At 36.6% G+C, this 24,766-nt stretch overlaps 1 protein-coding gene across 4 annotated transcripts; it reads left to right on the top strand.

The window, feature by feature from the left end:
* Positions 1–8,896: 8,896 nt before the first annotated feature.
* Positions 8,897–22,719, top strand: tescb (tescalcin b). Of its 4 annotated transcripts, XM_067438730.1 has the most exons (9): positions 8,904–9,293; positions 9,868–9,904; positions 11,304–11,373; positions 16,156–16,236; positions 16,686–16,825; positions 16,953–17,014; positions 17,139–17,246; positions 21,351–21,398; positions 21,651–22,719. In XM_067438730.1, the coding sequence occupies exons 2-9, from the start codon at positions 9,883–9,885 to the stop codon at positions 21,726–21,728; spliced, it is 609 nt and encodes a 202-aa protein (XP_067294831.1). In that variant the 5' UTR covers positions 8,904–9,293; positions 9,868–9,882; the 3' UTR covers positions 21,729–22,719. The 4 variants fall into 4 exon arrangements, with proteins under 4 accessions (XP_067294833.1, XP_067294832.1, XP_067294831.1 ...); XM_067438732.1 differs by lacking the exon at positions 16,156–16,236 and having other exon boundaries at positions 8,897–9,293; XM_067438729.1 differs by lacking the exon at positions 9,868–9,904 and having other exon boundaries at positions 8,905–9,293.
* Positions 22,720–24,766: the final 2,047 nt, after the last annotated feature.

The following is a 24,766-nucleotide window of genomic DNA, read 5'->3' as shown; positions in this document are numbered from 1 at the left end:
TTGATCCTTTTCCTATATAGCACCTAAACTCTGGAACAGTCTTCCTAGCATTGTTCGGGAAGCAGACACACTCTATCCATTTAAATCTAGACTAAAACACATTTCTTTACTATGGCATACACATAGAACATTTTTAGCTTACATTATGACTGATATTGACTGATTGTTAGACTGCATTAACTAGGTCAGCCAAAAACAGGAAAACTTCCCCATAATACCTGATTTACTTGTTACATCATAAAAAGAGTGGCATCTATGCTAATGTTAGTCTCTCTGTTTATCCTGAGGTTTACTGCAGTCAGCGGTATCCAGGCCGTGTCCAGATCAGATGGTGGACCTGCACCCAAACATGACCAACACATCCTGGAGTGTCTACTAAACCCGTGTCAATTGGTGTCTCTTCTGAATTTGCCTCACCGGCACGTCATCCTCAATAAACCCGTCTCTGGCGTGATGACTCCGATCCTTCAAATTGTCATATTCTTGTGTAATCGACGCGTCATCCTCAATAAACCTGTCTCTTGCGTGATAACCAGACATTTTTAATATTCCGATCTAATATGATTTCTGACATGTAAGGTTGCCAGAATAATTATCTTACACTGTTTGTTAATATGCCAGAGGAGAACTGGCACCCCAACTGAGTCTAGTTTCTTCCAAGGTTTATTTTTCTCCATCATGCTCTGATGGAGTTTTGGTTCCTTGCCACTGTCACCTTTAGCTTGGCTTGCTTAGTTGGAGACACTAAAATTTTGATGTAAGTTATTCAACTAAATATCCAAATAAAATTAACTAGTTGTATAAACTATAATACTGATCTGCCAACATTGACACTATGATAAATTGAAATGAGCTGATAACATCACCGTTTTCTCTGGAACGACTGTACAGCCAAATCAAATTTTGTTACATTATTGTCCTGTTTAACATTGTAAAGCTGCTTTGAATCAATCATCATTGTAAAAGTGCTATATAAAAAAAGTTGACTTGACCTGATTTGACCAGAACTCTTCTTAGAGCTGGCTGCCCGGCCAAACTGAGCGATCAGGAGAGAAGGGCCTTAGTCAGGGAGGTGACCAAGGTGACCAAGATGGTGACTCTGACAGAGCTCCAGCATTTCTCTATGGACAGAGGAGAATCTTCCATAAGAACAACCATCTCTGTAGCACTCCACCAATCAGGCCTATATGGTAGAATTGAGAAAAATAAAATAAAATCCATTTTGGAATAAGGTTGTAACATAACAAAATCAAAATGTGGAAAGAGTGAAGTGCTGTGAATACTTTCCAGAATCAATGTACTTTCTGTAGATTGCTGGAATTATGATATTGTCAGCCAAGCATGAGCGAATTGGTGTCTTACACCAAGGTTTGCATTGCAATATGAGATGTCCTGCTTGCTCTTGTGCATGTACACAGAGGCAGAGGAAAGGGCCAGTATAACAGAGGCCAGTAGTGAGAGCTGTGCAGGTAAATCTCACTCTGAGTGGGGTGAGTAGGGCCAGCAGGGTTACATTAGTTGGGCCAGTGCAAGCCAGGGATTTTAACGGGCCAGGCTTGGCTAATAGTCTCAGACCTGTAGTGCCAAGCCCAAAACCATGCTGCATTTCAATCGGCGTCTGGCCAGAAGCTCTACAGTGCTTTACTAATACCTGCCTGTAACACGCCTCTCTGGAATGAATGTCACACAAACCCTTCATTTTATCAACAAATGGAAGTTCTATTAGAAAACTAATCAGAAAAAAATCACTGGAAACCACTGACAAATAAGATAAATACACAATTGTGATAGCCTATATGAGTCATATGATTTCCGTCACGTCATATTTACCATGTTTACTATGACAATGTTGGAACACTTTTTGGCATTGAGATGACTTGAAGTGTCCCAATCAACCTGAATTCACCTTATGTGACATTACATGAGAGAACAGGGTAGAAACTTATTGTGTTAGTTGATCAGTAAAGTTATCATGGGCTGTGGGCGCCGTTATATGTTTACAACACTGCCGGAGATGGGGCCTGCTGGATTTACAACCTAAGATCGTCCTCTTCTCCTGATATATATGACATTTTTGTGATTGTGTAATGTAATTTGAAGTGTATGAAACCTAAAATAAACATTAAAAGACACAGTCAGCTCAGTCTCTCACTCAGTCTCTGGCTCAGTGTGAATTTTGAATTTGACAGTTTATTACTGAACGTTCTAACCACTTATACGTGATAAATATGCTCCAGGGACCATGTGTTTGTATGTGTCAAAGGGTTAACAAACTAATTTGCAGAGCCAAACAGCGTTGTCATACTCCCTTGCTACAACAATAAACAATATAAACTATTACATGATTAAAAAAACAACACAAAAAATAAATAATACTTAAAGGTTGTGGCCCGTAAACAGCTTCTGTTTTTAAAGTTGGAACTGCTCCATCTTTTAGGACAATCCGTTGTGCGAATCCTGCATTGAACTTGTGATGATTGTGAGCTTTCCTCCGTAAAATGTGCAGCACAGAGAGCGATATTTGGGTAATAATTATGAGGGAGTTAAAAATACATTTTAACCATTGATCCCTAACTCCCCCGTCCCTAGGAAGGCTGAACAAAGTGGACCTGCAGTCCGGAAGAAAATAACAGCGTTTCGTCTGCATTGCACGACCGACGGCACTCCAGCCTACAATTCCACAGCAGTAAAAAATGGCCTCGCTCCCCTTATTTACTATTCTCTGAGGAGGGGTTTATGTAAATATTGCAGCTGGTGATGCCATCAACCCTGGAGGAAAAGTCTGTAGTCCCTACACTGTAAAAAATTATTTAGAAAAAAAGTTACCTGGTTGCCTTAAAATTTTGAGTTCACTGAAATTAAAATTTTGAGTTAATGCAATGACAATTTTTTGAGATTCGACAACCTTTATTAAAATATTATTAAAATTTTTTGTAAGTATTTTGGGTAATTGTGTGTGTTTTATTTCTGATGACGCAGTGAAACATGCCAAATATTGCTATTTTCCTGATTTATCAAATTTTTTATGTGGTTCAGATACAAAAATATTTTGAGTTTCTATTTATTAAACAAATTTCCTTCATTGTATCAACTCAAATTTTTAATTTCAATAAACTCAAAATTTTAAGGCAACCAGGTTACTTACTTTTTTAAGTTAAACCAACAAAAACCAACCAAAATTTTTTACAGTGTACCGGCCATTTTGCTGTAGTCCTTAGAAACTGATTTCTTTAAAAGCAAATATTTCCCTTTGCTTTAAACATCAACATTACACACTAGCTAAAGTTAGAAAAGTGAAATTGTGTTCTACCACCCATTTATAGCATCTTTAATGCAGATGTTAGCTGGTATATGAAATCATCCAAAGCACTGCGGTCTCCATACTCAGATGGAGACAGCAGTCTGTCATTGTTCTCTGCCTTTGTTAACCACTTCTCAAGCCTCAGTTGGCCCACTTTGGACCAAGGTATTCAAAGGGACAAAAAGCCCTGTCTGTTGGCCTTGAGGAAGCCCCAAAGAGGCCTAATCAGTAAAAGAGATCAGTATAAACATGATTGGGTCGGGTATGCACTAGCATGCCCGCTTTTCGACAGGAGAAATTCGGCTGTTGGTGCCGTGACCCAGGGGGAAATGAGGGTTGGGGGGAGAGTGTTAGCTAGCTAATGAGAGCTGTGCAGGTAAACCTCACTCCCCTGATCTCAAGTGTGTGGTTTGGACTCGCTAGATGCTAGTTTAAGTTCCTCTCAGAGTGGAGCGAATAGGACCAGGGGAGATACACCAGCACTGAAAACAAGGGAAGTAAATACATCGACTACAGTCTGCAATGCAACCAGTCTATGTTTAATCAAATGTTTGATTTTTCACCTATATAGCCAGATAATCAGAGTTAAACATGGTTATCTTTAAATAGGTTTTTACACGTACACTTTTATTTTTGCAAAGGAAATTATCAAAATTAACAAAATGTGTTTAATACAAGACTCCAATATAATTGTATGGTGGAATATGTAGGCCGATCAGTAAGACCCTCTCATGAGCTTTGAAACATTACACTGTTTTCCGAAGGAGTAGGCTGGTGTTCAGAGGTGTAATGAATTTCTTTTCTGCTACAAAGCTCAAGGACATGATGTCCACTCCTATCCAGTAAAAGTTGACATAACTGAAAATGAAAGAAGGCAGCTCTCTCCTTCCCGAATAATAACAAAGCTTTGAATAAAAACAATTCCAATTTTTAGATGTCGCATTCCTAATATGGGCTGACAGATCAAACAGCGGGGGTCATCGCAGAATTCTATGCCTTCAGTGCACTTTTATGGTGATTTAATTGAAGATTTGCTTGTAATGAAACCACTATCATGAGAACGTGAGGACACGCTGGCTGTTTGGCATGCAGAGGAGGGGCTCTAAGAGGAGAGTCTGACAGAGTGTCAGAGAGCTGCCTCTAGCTCTCAGACAACAGCTGCTCTGAATGAGAGGGCGTCCTGGGGGTACTGAGACACAGACAGTGACTCTCTCCACTGGTGGGGGCGGCCAAAGCGTGAGGAGCATCAGAAGTTGGCCGAGAGCCAGAGCCAGGATTTGCACTGGAATTATTCCCTTTGTTTTCTAAACTAATATTATTGTTTGTTCTTTGTGATGTGCTATACTTTAGAGCAGTGGTTTTCAAACCTGTCCTGGAAGACCCCCAGCCCTGCACATTTTGTATGCCTCCTTCATCTAACACACCTGATTCAACTCATGAGCTCATGACTGCAAGACCTGAAGTGGGTGTGCCAAATATGGGAGACATATAAAATGTGCAGGGCTGGGGGTCCTCCAGGACAGGTTTGAAAACCACTTCTTTAGAGCGTATATGACCACATGTGAATTCTGTAATTGGTAGTGGTTAAAATAATGAGAAAAAATTATGCATGTGAACATCTATGGTTTAATTGTAAAAAGTTATTTAAAGCTCTAAGGCAAACAAAGAAAAGCTTCATAAAAGTCTTCTGGAGTCTTCTATAGAGCTGATTTACAGCAGAATTTAAATGTTATCTTCTATTTTAAAAAGTTTGAATCATTGATTGTTATTTATCATTGTTTATTACTCTGACGCTGCTTTGAGACAACCTGTATTATATAAAGTGTTATAAATAAAGGTGACTTGTCTTGAACAAATGCATGACCAAATGGTTTCTTGTGATTTTACAGCAATGAGATTTAAAACTACTAAGGTATCCACCTAATTTTGGATGTAAGAGCAGGTTCAGCCATTTGTAACTTGATTTTGTAACATCAGAATATGATTCTCTTCATTATCTTGCATCACCAGTTATACTGAAATAAATCCCCTTGACTAATCTTTCAACTTGCATTAAAATTAAATTAATGTTTCCTTGTTGCATTTAGATTGCATTAATACTTCATGAATAATTATGCAGCACATATCTTTAGCACACTAAATGTATACTAGTGTGTGCACAATTGTATTTATACATTGCTCTTAATGGAATTTGAGGTGTTTTATTATAGCTAAATGATATGTATACAAAGGTAATTCCATTGGATCTTCAAGCAATGTAAATGGACTGCAAATGGACTGCATTTATATAGCGCTTTTATCCAAAGCGCTTTACATTTTTGCCTCACATTCACCCATTCATACACCGACGGCGATGTCAGCCATGTAAGGCGCCATCCAGCTCGTCGGGAGCAGCTGGGGTTAGGTGTCTTGCTCATGGACACTTCGACACTTGGTCAGGTGGAACCGGGGATTGAACCACCAACCTTCTGGTTTGAAGACAACCTACATGAACCACTGAGCCACTGCCGCCCCAATGTGTTTTTTACCTGACTGAAGTAATATAAATTTAACTCAGATAAACTTGTAGGCTACTTTTGTAGTTTATCCATCAAGATTTTCATTTTAAATTAAGCATAATAAAAAGTGGGATGACACTGTGGGAATATCACAATGAAAGTCACTGAAAATTCTACCAGCACTCAACAAATAAAGATGATAAATTATAGACTTGCCAGGTCATGTAGGTGTTATGTTAAAAAATATTATCCATGACAGTGTTTCTGTAGGGAATGTGACTCTGGTGACAGCCTTTGGTCAGCTGCATTCAAAATGTCCTAGAGCTATGGGGATCTATTCCAGAATAGTTCCTAGGGTTTATCCGGAAACTGAAAACCGGAAAAATCTACTTATGGTCCATAATTCATTTTATGTAAATTATGGACATAAAGTTAGGCTAATTTGAACTTCAGCACACTTAATAAAGTAGTTCTAAAGACAGAATAAAGACAATCACATTTTCCTCTTCTTTTTTGTTTTTGTTTTTTTGTTTGGGGTGGGGTGTGGGGGTTTGGGGGATGTTGGATAGGTTGTTGGTGTGTTCTCTCTCAAGTGGACATAAATGCACAGCTCTTCTAAACTAGGTCAAAACAAGTGGTCCTCTGCTGAATTGAAGTTTCTTCTAAGTTTTTTTAACCAACTATTCTCCACACATCTGAACTGAATTAGGTCAGACTGTTATTTTAAAGTCTTATATCAAAGCTCAGTTGGATTCAAATCAGATAGCTGCCTTAAACAATGACAAATTGCACTTGTATTTATAAGACAATTTATTTGATAACGTCTCAGCCACTTATAAATACAAAATATTAAGCCTCTGTTTGTGTTTTATTTTGTAAACAATAATGAAAATAATTATAACTTTTTTTGCATAAAATTGACATCATCATGAATTTTTTGGGTATATTGCTGGAAGGCGTGTGGAACAATGAAAAAAAAAAGTACGCTATATACAGTTGCACGAAAAAGTATGTGGACCGCTTGCAGAATCTGTGAAAATGGGATTCATTTTAACTAAATAAGAGGTGCATTCTATTTTTTATTGTATTTAGTACTGTGTTGAATAAGATATTTGACATAAAAAATGTTTACATATAGCCCACAATGCAACAAAAAAAAAGAGAGAAAAAAAGCTACATTTATAAAAATGACCCCATTTAAAAGTTTATGAACCATTGATTCTTGCAGATGATCTACGGCTGTTTTTTTGTTTTGTTTTAGGATGGTTGTTCATGAGTCTGTCGATTGTCGTGAGCAGCTGAATTGCCCATGCACTCTCAGAAAAATCCTTTACATTTCTGCAAATTTTTCAGTTTTCTAGCATCTTATTTGAACCCTATCCAAAAGTCAGTGATCTTGAGAGCTATCTTTTCACACTGAGGATGACTGAAGGACTCAGACATAAAAAGCTTAAAACATTCACTGATGCTCCAGAAGGAAACACGATCGCATTAAGAGCCGAAGGGGTGAAAACTTGTTGAATTTTGAAGATCAAGGTAAATTGTACTTCATCTGGGAAACATCTGATTATCTTCTGTTGCTTCTGAAGGGCATTGCTAAATGAAAAATAAATAAATAAATAATATTTAAACAAAATAAGAAAAATTTGGATGACATCATCCTGTTCAAACGTTTCCATGTGTCCTTCTGGAGCATAATAGTTGTGTTTGAGTCCTTCAGTCATCCCCAGTGTGAAAAGATGGATCTCAAAATCATACAGTCACTGCTGGAGAGGGTTCAAATATGCAAAAGATGCTAGAAAACTGAAGAATGTGCAGGACCTAGAGGATTTTTCTGAAGAACATTTTCTGAAGAACATTTCTGAAGAACAACTGGTTAGGACAAACAATAGACTCATGAACAACATCAAACCAAAAAAAAAAAAAAAAAAAAAAAGAAATCACCCAAGGAACAGTATTAAGAATAAATGATTCATACATTTTTGAACGGGTGATTGTCAATACATTTTTTTTTTTATATATTTTTTTAAATCTTGGGGACTGTATTTAATTTTTTTTTTAAATATCTTAATTCAGGACAGTACTAAATAAAACACAGTTTGTATGATCTCTTTCATTTTCTTAAAATTATTCACATTTTCACATGATTCTGCAAGTGGACGGTTCTTACAGAATCACTTTCTTTTTTTCTTGCAGCTGTAATGTCAAAAATAGATTTTGATTTAATTTGTATATAGAAAAACGAAATGCTTTTACAATTAGCTGATCTAAGAATAGTAAAATATAATATGTCTATATTAAGGTATTATTGTAATATTGCCTAAATTGAAAAGTAACAAAAATCATTTGAATGATTTATAAAAAAACGTTTGATTAATCACTTGAATCTGTTTCATAGGTTTAACAAAGCAAAATCCAGGACTGTATGTTTGGAATCGCTGAGTTTTATTGGTTTATTCAAATTCATATCTTTATTATTACCAAAATAGCCTACAAGTGCTTGCAAAGTGGTGAAAATGGTCTAGCTAGCGGGCAACATCTTCATGGGCATAGTAAAAAAATATTCATGGGTTATCCGATTGATCTTTACTGCCATCATGTGGTCTATTAATACATTACAAATTTATTTAGCGATACCTGTTTACACCCTTTTAGATGCTGATCAATGGTCTTGTATCTTTTGTATTAAATATATAGCCTATATGTTCAAGGTAGGGTTACAAATCACACTTCTTGCAGTTTAATAGTCTGGTAAAATTTCAGGAAATGAAATCTATGCTTCCTCTTTTTTTAAGCCTTTGTCAAGCTAAGTTGGGTTAGATGGGTTAGTTGTGCTTCCATTAGGCCTAGCCTAGCCTACTTGTGGCTGAATAAAATTAAATGATGTCAAAAGAGTGATGTGTGTTTATTTCCCAAAGAAACTGCTTATATGGAAATAATCTATGGTGTGAATAGATCTCTCCTTCCTTAACTATTGTCTCGCCAAATTGTTAGAGGTTGGTTTTCTGTGACCTTCTTAGAAACGTCAGTGTTTCATTTCTGGTTTCCAGAACGCAGCTGTACTGCTGCCGCGGTCAGGGTTACAATGCATTATGAATGAATGTGGCCGAGATGGCTTCGTTCAATTCAGTCTTCACTGTACATAGACTATATTTGATTATATTTATATTTTAATATCTGTTTGGGTGTAATGTGTGACGTTTAAACGCTGGATTAGCAAAGTAGGTGTGAATTCTTAGCACAGCCTTCCTTCAGAAGGTGTTTATGCGGCGCTAGGACCCTGGGGACATGTTCTCATTCTCACAAGGCACAATACAATTTGCATGCGTTTGTTCTGCAAGGCAAACACGGCTGTGAGTGAAACCCAAACCACCGGAAGATCGAGGAACAGACTCTCTTGCAGACACGCTGGTGTAGGATCACTATCGTGATGGGAAGCTTTCAGTCTTTGCCGGACAACCATCCATATCGAACCCTGTCACAGAAGACAGGCTGTGAGTATAATTATTATGAAGGGTTTCATTGTAATATATATCCCATCAGTAGGCTAATATTGCAATGTTTGACAAACGCAGCACCATTTACTCAGGAAACGCAAAGTGAGAGAATTTATGTAGTGACATATCGGAAATGTCTTCATTTCACAACTTACACACTGAAGTGGTGAAACATTAATTAATTGCAAGATATTACTGCGTATGTACTTATTGGAATATTTATCCTATGAATTAAGTACCTAATATGATTTGTAATTAACATGCATAATTAGGCAAAGGTTAACAAAACAATTTTAAATGGGGCTGAGTGCATGGGTTCACAAGTGGTTATGATGCTAGTTTGATGCCTCTGTCCTACAGACCCAATAGGCAAAGGGAAATAAAGAATACAGTGTGTACTATCTTAAAAATGTGATGATTCACCCACATCATTTACACATTCATGTCGTTCCAAACCCATATGACAGATGTTTGGAAGAATGACAGCCTCAGTCACCACTCATTTTCATTTTGTTCCATGTAAGTGAACAATGACTAGTCATTTTCTAACATAACCTTCTGTGTTCTTTAGAAGAAATAAAGTCATATGGGTTTGGAGCAACATGACGGTAAGTATATAATGACAGAATTTTGTAATTTTGGTTGACCGATCACTTTTAAAGGGGTACTTCAGCGCTGGAAAGATGAATCTGTATTTAAACTGGGTCATTAATGTAGTAGAAATGTGAAATTATTTTTGAATTTGGTGCCTTCTAGACTGAGAAAAGACAGAAAATGTATTTTTGTCTCATGGGGATGAAAGATTACAATTCCCAGAATGCTTTGCTGCCCTGTGAGGCCATTCCCACTACATTCCTGCTACTGGATTACAGTGACTGAGTTAGAGAACAGACACTACAATTGAATACTGAACGTGTCTGTTCAATATAACGATTGAGTTGCCGTGTGAGTCTCACAGCACTAACTCAGATTGGGAGTCAGATTACATTTAATGTCTCACAGCACTAACTCAGATTGGGAGTCAGATTACATTTAATGTCTCGCAGCACTAACTCAGATTGGGAGTCAGATTACATTTAATGTCATAAATGAGCTAATGAGCTCTCGTGATGAGAGCTGAGGTAATCGCGACCACATTCGGGTCATACATTCACAATAATTATAATAATAATTCATTACATTTATAGCGCTTTTCTAGACAACCAAAGCGCTTTACATATAGAAGGGGGAATCTCCTCAGCCACCAGCAATGTGCAGCATCCACCTGGGTGATGCGACGGCAGCCATTTTGCGCCAGAACGCCCACCGCACACCAGCTGATTGGTGGAGAGGAGACAGAGTGATTAAGCCAATCAGGATATGGGGATTATTAGGAGGCCATGATGGACAGGGGCCCATGGGCATATTTGGCCAGGATGCAGAATGTATTTGGCCAGGATACATTCACAACGCGTGTTCAGTCTGGCGCATATTCAGTTCATGGCATTGGAAGCTTTACTTTCATAGAAATAAATTTGAGAAGTTAAAACACTTACATTGCTTAGCATCCGTTTAAATAAATGCCTGCAGCTGCGAGTTGTGCTGTGAGTGTGATCTCTCATTACCCATTCGCGGGTTGAAAATGGCTCCCTCTGCTGGCTGTAGTCTTTAGCCTCTGGCCAAACATTCCAAAGATGCCGCAAATATCATCAGTTTGTGTCACGGGAGGAATTTTTCCAGAAATAAAATGCATAAATCTCCTGTCTCATGGGGGATATGAGGGGGACGCACAATCATTTGATTATACTCCAGGGTTTCTACTGATACAAAGCCATATGCTAATCGCTGAAGTAACCCTTTAAGGTTTCTGCATGACAGGTTTGTGATCATTCGTAATTCAGTTAGCAGTCAGTGTGAGGCATTTAAGATTTAGTTTTAGCAGTTGTGTTTAACTTCACACATATAGTGCATTGTGCCAGCTTGTGAGTCGGTTTGATGAGCTCCTCCATTCTTTTTATTCTCTTTTAGTTTCACTGGAGCAGATTGGAATCCTCCACAATCGTTTTAAGCAGCTCAGCCAAAACGAGGAAACATTACGGTAATCTGCAACGGGTTGTTTTGTATGTGAGAGGATTTTGCAGAATTGTTCCAGTTTGAGCGCAATAAAATTAGCCAAGATCCCCGCCGAATTTAGCCCCGCCCACAACATTTGAGGTCTGGAAGTTCGGTCTGGACTTGGTCCGTTATGCTTGAACCAAAGCTGTTTCGACCCATCAAAATGAGCGGGCTTTATACGACGATTGACAGATGATCAACTGTAACATAATCATTCACATCACCAAAGAGTGCTTGGGTTGAATTCATTCTTATTCTAAATGGAGAACTTGTTTGTATATGCATTTATCTTTACTATTTTTCTCAAAAGTTATAATCTTGTTGGTAAGTACTCTGTGTATCCTGAAATTCTTTTTACAACACAGGCAAAGATTGTTACAGTTACACTCATCTTCCAGTTACTTCTTCCAGTGTCCATGCAGTTGATATCTGTTGACAACTATGCGTTAATGATGTGTCGTTCATGAATGATTAGTTCTTTTTGAACTAATCTTAAAAATGACTCGGGAACAATGAGTTGTTTCAGAGAGGTGAACTAATCGATTTTGTTTTCCGGACTACATGCATGGGGCTGTCCCGGCCCAGATCATACACTAATGATGGAACTAACGACTCGAACCCGAAGACAGGAGAGGTGTATTAATCTTTACAGGGAACAGACGCGATTAAATGTGAAGTGACAAAACGACTCGGATTCGGAGGCTAGGTTAACTAACAGACTGCATAGACTGAAGAGCCAGCTAAGCAGAGGTGGACAGTAACTAAGTACATTTACTTGAGTACTGTACTTAAAGGGTTAGTTCACCCAAAAATGAAATTGATGTCATTAATGACTCTACCTAATGTGGTTCCACACCCGTAAGACCTCTGTTCATCATCGGAACACAGTTTAAGATATTTTATATTTTAGTCCCAGAGCATATGCAGTCAATGCCCACTTTACTGTCCATGTCCAGAAAGGGAATAAAAACATCATCAAAGTCGTCCATATGTGACATTAGTTGGTTGATTAGAATCTCTTGAAGCATCGAAAATACATTTTAGTCCAAAAATATCAAAAACCATGACTTTTTTTTCAGCATTGTCTTCTCCAAAAAGATTCAAACGGTGGGAATCGATCAATGTCACGTGATTTCAGCTGTTCGGATCGTGTCAAACCGCCAAACTGCTGAAATCACGTGACATTGGCGACCCGAATCATTGATCGATTCACACCGTTTTAATCTTTTTGGAGGAACGCGGAAGAGAAGACAATGCTGAATAAAATCATGGTTTTTGATATTTTTGGACTAAAATGTATTTTCGATGCTTCAAGAGATTCTAATTAACTAACTGATGTCACATATGGACGACTTTGATGATGATTTTATTCCCTTTCTGGACATGGACAGTTTAGTGGGCATTGACTGCATATGCTCTGGGACTAACTGTTTTCCGATGATGAACGGGGGTCTTACAGGTGTGGAATGACATTAGGGTGAGTCATTAATGACATCAATTTCATTTTTGGGTGAACTAACACTTTAAGTACACTTTTTGAGTACCGGTATCTGTACTTCACTTAACTTTAACTTCACTACATTTGAAAGACAAATATCATACTTTTTACTCCACTACATTTCTATCAAGGTCCTCGAGGTTGAAAGTCATTTCTGTAGCAGCTTTGAAAGTCGGTGGATGATTTTTTCCTTCTTTAAATTGTTTTTGTTGTTGTTGTTGCAGACAGTCTATCAGTAATCACTCTTATAGGGTGATGTAAAGTTTCCCAACTTTATTGAACACTGATCAGTTTATAGCAAAATGGAAGAAGACGGTTCCTCGGTACATTGTATTCACCCATAGCCATACTTTGAAAGTATGTCTCAGTTTTAAAAATATTAAAGATTAGTTTAGTTGGCATACACTTGAAGCATGTCTTATACAATGTTAAAAATGTAGACGTCTGGGAGAAAGAGAAGAGTGAAGTTGGGAGAATATCGGATGTGTATCAGTGTATTGGATCTGTGCATTCAGGGTTAAAGTGACATCAGCTTTATAAAGAGTCTTGTAATGTTTAAACAAGTATTGAAATTAGTTTAAGGTGGTAGTATGTTAGTATGTCGGATGGAGCATCACTGACTGGCTTAAACCATGATGCCATAATGTGCATTTATATAACAATAATAAAACAACGTGTTGAAATAAAAAAGGAAATTTACTTTTGATACTTAAATACTTTAAAAACAAATACTTCTGTACTTTTACTCAAGTAAAAATAATTTTTTAGAACTTTCACTTGTAACGGAGTAATATTTGACCAGTAGTACTTTTATTCAAGTAATGAAGTTGTGTACTTTGTCCACCTCTGCAGCTAAGCAATTAATGAATCATTTCTTAAAGTTTGGCCTTGGCTGCATTAGCTCATAATATATTTTTTTTCTATTCCAAATATTATCAATGTTTGCAGAAGTACTAGTGGTGTTGGGATTTAACATGTGACATTGTAATTCTGCTGAAATGAATGAAATTACTTGGAATTTTTTGTGTGTTAATTTTGCTGAATGAGATTCAATGATCCGAGTCCATAAAATAATTTGAACTTCCCACTATTACAATGCGTCGCTCAACATATGTCATTTTCTCCGTTGCTCTGGTTGGTTGAAAGTCTATGCAATTGAGTTTAAAGGCTTTTCTTTCCTGGTTTGGGTGAAACGCCCAATGGAGCAGTATCAGACTTGTATTCTTAGTAGAATCTGAGTATGATGACGTCAGGCTACAACAGAATGATTTTCAAGAATCAAATCAAACCAGTTATGCTGCTACTTACTGTTACTGAACAAGTTCAGAGTTCTGTCATGAGTCTCTAGATAGTGCAGGCTGATAGGTCATTAAAGGTGCATTATGTAATATTTTTGCAGTAAAATATCCAAAAGCCACCAGTGGTGGAGGAAGTACTGAATCTCAGTACTTAAGTAAAAGTAAAAGTAACCAGAGCCATATTTACTTAAATAAAGTAGAAGTACTACAACGACACTCCTACTTAAGTAAAAGTAAAAAAAGTACTTGATTTTAAATGTACTTTTAGTATTAAAAGTAAAAGTACTTGTATAACAATTTATTCTCTTAATGTCTATATTCTAATAATTAAAAAGAAGAAGACAGTATGGGCTGTGGCGTTTTAATTAAGTTAGTTTTGGGTTAATGTAGGCTAAGTGTGCGTATCATCTGTTGCCCTGTTTACATTCTGACTCACAATATCAGGGTGATCTACAGACTTAAATATCAATGTTCAGAAGTAACATTTTCATCAGCTTTGATGTATTTAAATCTTCATATTTATGAGGATTAATCTTAAATATAGGATATTCTTCAGCTTTCCTTTTATATTCTTAAATTTGATCAATAAATTAAATTAGAATAACGCTAGCCTATATGGTTGGTAAATTAAATAATTTACACTGACAAATTACAACTGCATTAAATAATGTTATGAGATTGTTTTAACTAGGCCTATATATTTTTAATATAATAAGAAAATTTGGAAAGAATGTTTAAACATGAAAATAAACTACCAGTAGGTGGCGGCAGGTCTTAATGAGTGAGTCATTGAGTCGGTTCGTTCAAACGGCTGATTCGTTCATGAATGAGGCAGTCGTTTACTAACAGGTCATTGAATCTTTGATTCAGCCTATTCATTCGAACGCTGAATCATTAATTACCACACTATTGCTGTGAGATGCGTTGTGGTTCTGATGTGGAAATATGATCTGATCTTGGAAATATTTTCGCTGCTGTAATAGAACAAAAGCAGTTTATATTGCATCTAAAATGTAAGTGACTAATTTTAATTAATTGTTTATGGAACTGTCATGAAATCAGTGTCACATTTTCAGTCGTGATGGTATTCAGGAAAACAGCACTCTTGGTCGTGTCATGTGATGTTTTTTAACTGTATTATACGTTATCAAATATAAAAACCTTCACATTTTGAATATTTACTGCAGTATGTTACTGAGTTTCTCTGTACGAGCGGCATTGGTTTGTTTCCATTTCTCCTCGAGAGGCTGTGCGATTGTCAACAGGGCAACCGTCAGTTCATACATTAGCCTATTATTATCCATTAATTATCCGAACAAACCTTAATCTCGAGCCCTGAAACTGATCAGAAAATGTAACGAAAATGTAACGAAATGCTGTAGAAATGTAGTGGAGTAGAAAGTAAAATATTTGCTGCAAAATGTAACGAAGTAAAAGTAAAAAGTATGCACTATTGATTCTACTTAAGTAAAGTACAGATACGTGAAAAATGTACTTAAGTAAAGTAACGAAGTATTTGTACTTCGTTACATTCCTTCGTTAGATTTACTTCGTAATATCCCTATTAGGGCATAGCTGATTGGTTCCTGCTTTATCTGTAACCAATGAGCTCACTGCTCAGCCTTCAAATACCTTTTTTTTTGCTGTAGCATTTGCTGTAGTAGTCGCGGCGCGCTTTCAAAAACCTCCTCCTTCCCCAGCTCCACCTGTATAGATCTGTCATGGATAATTTATGTGTGCTATACTGTATTGTACAGTAGCAGCAGCATAGCAGATCTATTTTGCCAATTGCAAACATATCAACATGGTCATATCCATTACCATGCTAAACACTCTGAGAGTTTTCATGACTGAATAAGTGTTATGCTTGATTAATGGGTCTTCTTGGGTGGTTTTAGTTTGTTTATACAGCAAACAATAATACCTGCCTTTTATGTTTAGGACTTAATTTTTTTGTTCTCATTTAAAGGAGAGATGACCTTAAAACAATCCAAGATTTGGAAAGCAACCCAATTCGGTCCCAAATTATAGAGGCTTTCTTTGATAAGAGGTTTGTAATGGTTTATATGTTGTATATGTTTGATAGTTATGTGAGGCTTGAAATGATCCCCTACAGCTTTACAAATTTGATATTGCATTTGAATACTAGACCACATTTTTAAATTTTCATTTTGTTTTTAAGTTTCAATATCACAAATATCAGTGGCAGTGTCTTTCATAAGGGATGTGAAACTACACCTATATATTATAGGGAAGTTTTTTTGCACTGTGTGGTTTCTTCATTATATGGCTAGCATAATTTGGGAAGGTGGCTTTTGTGGCTTAAGATTTTTTTTTTTTTTTTCATTTTGTGACAACTAAATAATGGCTTTTAGTCCTCATTTAGTCCTCTCAGTCAAAATTTCTTCTGTCAACCACAAACCTGAAGGTTAAAATTCAGGACTCAACAAAGCTGATATGGAGCAATAATGTGTTACTATGCTTGCTTGTTTTTCACAGGAATTTCCAGAAAGATGATGTGGGATCTGTGCAAGAAATTGATTTTGAGGAATTCCTTACCGTCATGTCATACTTCAGAGCACCGACCCATCATATCACAGAGGATCAGAGAGAAGAAGTGAGGAGAGCCAAACTGCGTTGTAAGAACAGGCTGAATTATTATTCAATTCTCTGGAAAGCAGGGGACTTAGAGATAAAGTACCGGTGAACTGAGACATGAATTCACATTAATAGCGATACATTACTGTATTTTTCTTGATACTCTAGTTCTGTTCAACATGCATGACACAGACAATGATGGAACAATAACACTGGAGGAATACAGACATGTAAGAAATTACTCATGTTTGTGTAATTCAATCCATCTGAGTACAGGATTTATGAAATATGTTGAACTGTGCACATGATTATCATCAAAGTTTATCAGTAGTATTATGGTCTCTCTCTCTTTAGGTAGTCGAGGAGTTGTTGTCCCGTAGTGGAGCTCTTGGAAGGGAGACAGCTAAGGGCATTGCAGATGCTGCAATGCTGGAGGTTGCCAGTATCTCAGTAGGTCCCATGGTATGTTATCTAGAAGCTGGATCACCAACAGTGTGTGGAGTATATCAGACCATATATCAATATTATATCAATGCAAGTTGTAACCTGAGGTTGTAAGAATTTGTTCCTACTTTTTCTGTGGTGGTGCTCTAGGTTTCACCATTAGTATGTTAGTTTGTTCGCTCGCTCGCTCGCTCACTCACTCACTCACTTACTATATATATATATATATATATATATATATATATATATATATATATATATATATATATATATATATATATACAGTACAAGCCAAAAGTTTGGACACATTACTATTTGTAATGTTTTTGAAAGAAGTTTCTTCTGTTCATCAAGCCTACATTTATTTGATAAAAAAATACTGATTTTTAAAAAAAAATATTGTGATATATTATTACAATTTAAAATATTTGGTTTTCAATTTATTATACTTTAAATTATCATTTATTTCTGTGATGCAAAGCTGAATTTTCAGGATCGTTACTCGAGTTTGGACACTATCCTAATATTCCTAATATTAGGATCTGAAGGAAGCTTATGCAGCGACGTGTGTTCTTCCACAACCAGGAATAGCGCAATATCTTGCTATCTTCCTCGGCATGTTTATTGTTGTTGACCAGCTAGCATGAGCCCTCCATGAGTTGTTGGGCGAGACTACTGAATTAGACGCTGTAGAGGCGGTGTTTCGTTGTGCAATGACGTAAGTATGAAGCAAAGGACCATTTGCTGAGCCTGGTGTCTATAAAAGGAAGTTTTCAGCTCTGAAACTTAGAAGATATTGTTATATCTACCATCTGAATGTCTCAACAGAAATCGAGACTCATCAGACCAGGCAACATTTTTCCAGTCTGCAATTGTCCAATTTTGGTGGGCTCTTTCAAATTGTAGCCTCTTTTTCCTGAATATTTTCCTATGTAGTGGAGATGAGTGGTACTTGGTGGGGTCTTCAGCTGTTGTAGCCAATCCGCCTCAAGATGTGCGTGTTGTGGCTTCACAAATGCTTTTCTGCATACTTTGGTTGTAACGAGTGGTTATTTCAGTCAAAGTTGCTCTTCTATCAGCTTGAATCAGTCGGACCATTCTCCTCTGGCCTCTAGCATCAACAAGGCATTTTTGCCCACAGGACTACCGCATACTGGAAGGTTTGCCCTTTTTACACCATTCTTTGTAAACCCTAGAAATGGTTGTGCGTGAAATTCCCAGCAACTGAGCAGATTGTGAAATATTCATACCGGCCTGTCTGGTACCAACAGCCAAGCCATGTTTAAAATTGCTTATATCACCTTTTTCCCCATTCTGACATTCAGTTTGGAGTTCAGGAGATTGTCTTGACCAGGACCACACCCCTAAATGCATTGAAGCAACTGCCATGTGATTGGTTGATTAGATACAGTGCCTTGCGAAAGTATTCGGCCCCCTTGAACTTTGCGACCTTTTGCCATTTCAGGCTTCAAACATAAAGATATAAAACTGTAATTTTTTGTGAAAAAACAACAAGTGGGACAAAATCATGAGGTGGAATGAAATTTATTGGATATTTCAAACTTTTTTAACAAATCAAAAACGGAAAAATTGGGCGTGCAAAATTATTCGGCCCCTTTACTTTCAGTGCAGCAAACACTCTCCAGAAGTTCAGTGAGGATCTCTGTGAGACAATGTTGACCTAAATGACTAGTAATGATAAATAGAATCCACCTGTGTGTAATCAAGTCTCCGTATAAATGCACCTGCACTGTGATAGTCTCAGAGGTCCGTTTAAAGTGCAGAGAGCATCATGAAGAACAAGGAACACACCAGGCAGGTCCGAGATACTGTTGTGGAGAAGTTTAAAGCGGGATTTGGATAAAAAAAAAAATTCCCAAGCTTTAAACATCCCAAGGAGCACTGTGCCAGCGATAATATTGAAATGGAAGGAGTATCAGACCACTGCAAATCTACCAAGACCTGGCCATCCCTCTAAACTTTCAGCTCATACAAGGAGAAGACTAATCAGAGATGCAGCCAAGAGGCCCATGATCACTCTGGATGATATGGACCCTGTCCATAGGACAACAATCATTTATATACTGCAAAAATCTGGCCTTTATGGAAGAGTGGCAAGAAGAAAGCCATTTCTTAAAGATATCCATAAAAAGTGTCGTTTAAAGTTTGCCACAAGCCACCTGGGAGACACACAAAACATGTGGAAGAAGGTGCTCTGGTCAGATGAAACCAAAATTTAACTTTTTGGCCCCAATGCAAATCGTTATGTTTGGCGTAAAAGAAACACAGCTCATCACCCTGAACACACCATCCCCACTGTCAAACATGGTGGTGGCAGCATCATGGTTTAAGTCCTGCTTTTCTTCAGCAGGGACAGGGAAGAGGGTTAAAATTGATGGGAAGATGGATGGAGCCAAATACAGGACCATTCTGGAAGAAAACCTGATGAAGTCTGCAAAAGACCTGAGACTGGGACGGAGATTTGTCTTCCAACAAGACAATGATCCAAAACATAAAGCAAAATCTACAATGGAATGGTTCAAAAATAAACATATCCAGGTGTTAGAATGGCCAAGTCAAAGTCCAGACCTGAATCCATTTGAGAATCTGTGTAAAGAACTGAAAACTGCTGTTCACAAACACTCTCCATCCAACCTCACTGAGCTCGAGCTGTTCTGCAAGGAGCAATGGGCAAACATTTCAGTCTCTCGATGTGCAAAACTTACAGCTGTAATCGCAGCAAAAGGTGCGCTACAAAGTATTAACTTAAGGGGGCCGAATAATTTTGTACGCCAAATTTTTCAGTTTTTGATTGGTTAAAAAAGTTTGAAATATCCAATAAATTTCGTTCCACTTCATGATTGTGTCCCACTTGTTGTTGATTCTTCACAAAAAAAAATACAGTTTCATATCATTATGTTTGAAGCCTGAAATGTGGCAAAAGGTTGCATAGTTCAAGGGGGACGAATACTTTCGCAAGGCACTGAAATTGCATTCAAGAGAAATTGAACAGGTGTTCCTAATAATCCTTTAGGTGAGTATATATATATATATATATATATATATATATATATATATATATATATATATATATATATATATATATATATATATATATATATATATATATATATAATTAATATAAACACACATATATATTTTTTATTCCCCTGGATGTCCCCATATGGAAGATTAATGCTGACTTCTGAAGTCATAATTATGAGCTTTTCACATTCAAGTGCCTTGTTGTCAGAAAGAACTGGAATCAATGAAGACACCAGCTTTATTGTTCTTTATCTATTGGGGAAATATTTTTAAAGCCAAAATGATATGTAACATAACATTTTACATATCATTGACAACTATAATAAACATTCACAACACTATAGATTATCAGCTAGAGGATCTGGAATTTTGGTCGAATACAGGCTATATTTGCTGTGTATAAAACATACAATATGCTTCAAATTATTATTCATATTTGTAAACATGTAATACTTTAATGACAAGATAAGGCGATGCTGTTTTGGAAAAATAATAATAAAGAATACCAGTCACAGTAGCAATAGTTTTTCCGCCCATCTCAGGAACTTTGGTATCAAAAAACTATCCCTGAGCTTCCCAGTGGTAAATATGACTTGAGGTGGGCGTTCATGTCCTATTTTTAACTAGGAAACTTGTATTTACAATTATTCCGATAGCATGTGAAGGCAGCCTTAGCTCACTTCTGGGAACAAATTGATTCACGAATTACTATAATAGTGAGGACATCTTATAAGCTTCCATTGTTTTGACTAATGATGTTTTTATAATTATGTTTTATGTGTCCTGACTTGACCCCTACCCCTAAACTTAACCCTCAAAGAAACCTGTGCAAAACACTATAATACAAACATGATTTGGCCAATTTATAAGCTTTTTTTTAAAATCTTGTGTCCCCTTGTACTTGTCATGTTATTTTACTATATAATTGAGGTCATTTGGCCCTCACAGGTATAGTGAAATAAGTACACATATTGGGTTTCCATGTTTAATGGGAACATTACATTGGCAATGATTTTTATACTGTACAAACTGTATATTGTATCCCCTAACCCATCTGTTTGTTTGTTTTTCTACCAGGCACCTGATGAGTTCTATGAAGGAATAACATTTGAGCATTTTTTGAAGGTTTGTACATTTATGGCATATAAAACATTGAACTTTAATTTTTGAACTTTATATATTGTTATGCGCAACCCAGATAGTCTAATTTAGCATTTGGCTATTAGCTTTTAGGCAAATACACTACCTTGCATTTGCATTAAACATCATTACATCCAACATGCGTATACATAAGACATTTGTATGGTCTAAACTCATAAGACTTGCCTTAATTTTATAACCTGCCTTCACTCTTTTTCTCGGTTTCCTGCTCAACAGATTCTTAAAGGAGTTGAAATCGAGACGAGAATGCACGTTCGCTTCTTAAACATGGACACAACTGCATTGTGCAAGTAACTTTCTGTCTGTTCTGCTGGTTAAATGTATACTTTATAGTAAAATAAGCACTTGTCTTAAGGCTGATTTAGAAAAGTTTGGCTAGATCTCAGGTTCTATGAACTATTTATAGGAAGCACAGGGTGTACATTTTACAGCAGTTCAAAGCAATAAGAAAAAAGTGTCTTGATATCTGAAACTCCTGGCTTTGCATGCACATAGTACATACTTATGGTATGGTACAATACAATTAATACTATGCAGACATTTATTTATTTATTTATTTATTATACTTGTATACACCCTCCTTAAAAAGATGAATGCTTATAACCAAATGCAATCGTAATATATTTTCACTGGAATGTATTAATACTGAATACAACATTCATATTATTAACACTGTGATATAGTAATAGCAATATTATGTATGCTCTTTTTATGTGTGATCTGCACATAATACTAATTAAAATAAAGCTACTTGAATCCATAGTCTGAAATAAAGAACTGCAGTTACTCTTATCAACCAGCAGATATTGCTAATGTCACAGCTTTGTTTGTGTCAGTGGCTATAGAAATACTCAGGTACATGTACAACTACTAATAATAAGCATGTTTCAGCCTGTTCTTGCAAGGGCAGCTAGAATTATATTAGCAAAATTACATACAAAAACAATACAAAATATTTTAAAACAAATAATGAAACCATGGCAATGATGATCCGTAACTGCTAGTGGACACCAAATACCTTTAATCAATATCAGCAGCCACGTATATTTCAGTCATAACAAACTTTAAGACATACAGCTCAAGTAGTGCTGTGTTAGCAGCTAGAAATTGTGCATGAATTATGCAAATGTAGTTTCAAAGGTAGGAATGTTTTGCATAAAGCATTTTTGGTAGTTGCAAAAATGAAACTATAGCATTTACTCTGTGAAAGGGAAAATGATGTCTTAAAATGAAGAAATGAATGAATTTTTCTCCTGTTCATCATTAAAAGGAAAAAAAAAAATCACTCTTCATGCATCCACTGTGTGTTGAATCTGCAACTTGCATTTGCCACAATAAAACGGCATCTTGCAAAACTTTTTGTAATGCACTGTTTTTCCCCCTGAAACAATTCAAAGCATTTCTCAGATCTCTTCAGTATTTGACGGTAAAAAGGCTATGATCACTTTCATATTTCGTGTGAAAGAGTCAAGTGAGGTTGCCGACACAAGACAGGAAAGAGGTTTTTACATGAGCACCTGTTTTGATTGTATGTTATTTGATTCGGGGGTCTTCCCCACCACAGGCTCCATGTGAAAGACTCTGTGACCCACTACCCTCTTTTTTTTCATTTTCATGAAAAGATGTGCCACTCCCTTTACTAGTAAGCATGGCATGGTTACAAAAACCCCATTTGTGTTTCTACAGAAACCAACTTTGTTAGACATCAGGAAGTTTGATGCAATGTCTCAGAAAAAAATATCACTGGGGCTGTTTAACTGATTTGTATGAACAAAAAGCAGCTCTTGTTTTGCACAACGTCAGGACAGAAGTTTCCAGGACCAGAACATTATGCACAACGTCGAGTGTTCATTAGAAAGGTTCAACACCTCCTGCCATTATGAGCTAGTGCAAAATGCTCTCTGGATAATTTGGCAGTATGATGATAGAGTTTTTATCTGCATAAACATGTATTCAGTTTATTTTAAATTTTTTCAGATTGGAAGACTTGCCAGAAGTCCTTTCTAAAACGTTAGACATTTACTTTTTTAGGCATTCTTCATCACAAATGTATTCCCACCCTGCCAAATTAGATTAGAGCAAGGATATTTTTAGCCATTTTACAATCTGGCAGTTTCATGAATATGGGTTTGGTGGATCCATGGTAGAATTATTGCATGAATGTCATGACCCTGCCACGTACCATACCATGATAGTTTTTGCATTGCTAACCTTATGGCGTACTGTGTTGGCGCTGGCGGTAATGCATTACCGTATAACTTGAGTTACGTAATCAGATCACTTTTTTTCAAGTAACGATAAGTAATAAATTACTTTTACATTTACAACACAATATCTGAGTTACTTTTTCAAATAAGTAACGCAAGTTAAATTCTTTTTCAATGTATTGACTGACAGCTCTCCTGTCCCCATGTTGAGATAGATCAGGAGTAAGTGCAGAGGTGTTGTGTGCGCTGTGTGAACATGGTTATTGTAGTTTTAGAAAAAATTATTAATCAAAATGAATTAAAAAAGTCAAATGCATCCCATTCTTTTTCAATCCAGAATGGCTGGATTGTTTTTTGTTTTTAAACTGTGCCCTCTCTAATGCACAGGCGTGAATTTGCTTATTCATTTCACTTTTGGTGTGAAAGGGCCTTAATTGAAAAACAAGCAAGGAAGCAAACAAAAAGCAGAACAAAAGTAATGTAATCAACGATCTACTGTATATAATGACATCTCTATTTAGATCAGTGAATGTAACTCATTGCTTTCCATACAAATTAACTACCATAAGTAACTTTTTAGGGAGTAAGGCAATATTGTAACACATTACTTTTAAAAGTAACTTTCCCCAATACTGGTTCTCCCCTGATTAAGCATGATTATGGCTCTAAATGTTTCATTTAGATTAAATAAAAAATTTAACAAAATGGGGACAAAATGCTGATGAAGCTCCCCTGCCTGTTTTTCCTTAAAAACATTGCCATGCAGAACTTGACCTATAATGAATCTTCCTACTTCCATTTCCACAGAAGCGTGTGACTAGGGCAAAGTGCCTGAAATGGCTTTTTTTTGTACAGTGAACATATAATTAATAAATCAGATAAAACAAGTAACATGACAATTAGTGATACTGTGTATCTTTAGTGGCCATGTTGTTTTTCATGTTGTTAGGTATGATGTATGGCTATGTAACTATGCTATTAATATTAGTGTTTGTGCTTTGATTATGTGTTGTCATTCAAAGTGTCAGCAAATATGCCAAATGGAAAGAAAGGAAGCAGTTCTGAATGTGTGTGCATACTTTGCAACATTTGTGCACAGTGTAAGCACAAGAACAGAAGTTTATT

The sequence above is a fragment of the Pseudorasbora parva genome, chromosome 3 (genome assembly GCF_024679245.1).
Source record: "Pseudorasbora parva isolate DD20220531a chromosome 3, ASM2467924v1, whole genome shotgun sequence".
Taxonomy (NCBI): Eukaryota; Metazoa; Chordata; class Actinopteri; order Cypriniformes; family Gobionidae; genus Pseudorasbora; species Pseudorasbora parva.
The sequence above is the reverse complement of the archived record's forward strand: the minus strand, read 5'-3'. Positions and strand labels throughout refer to the sequence as shown.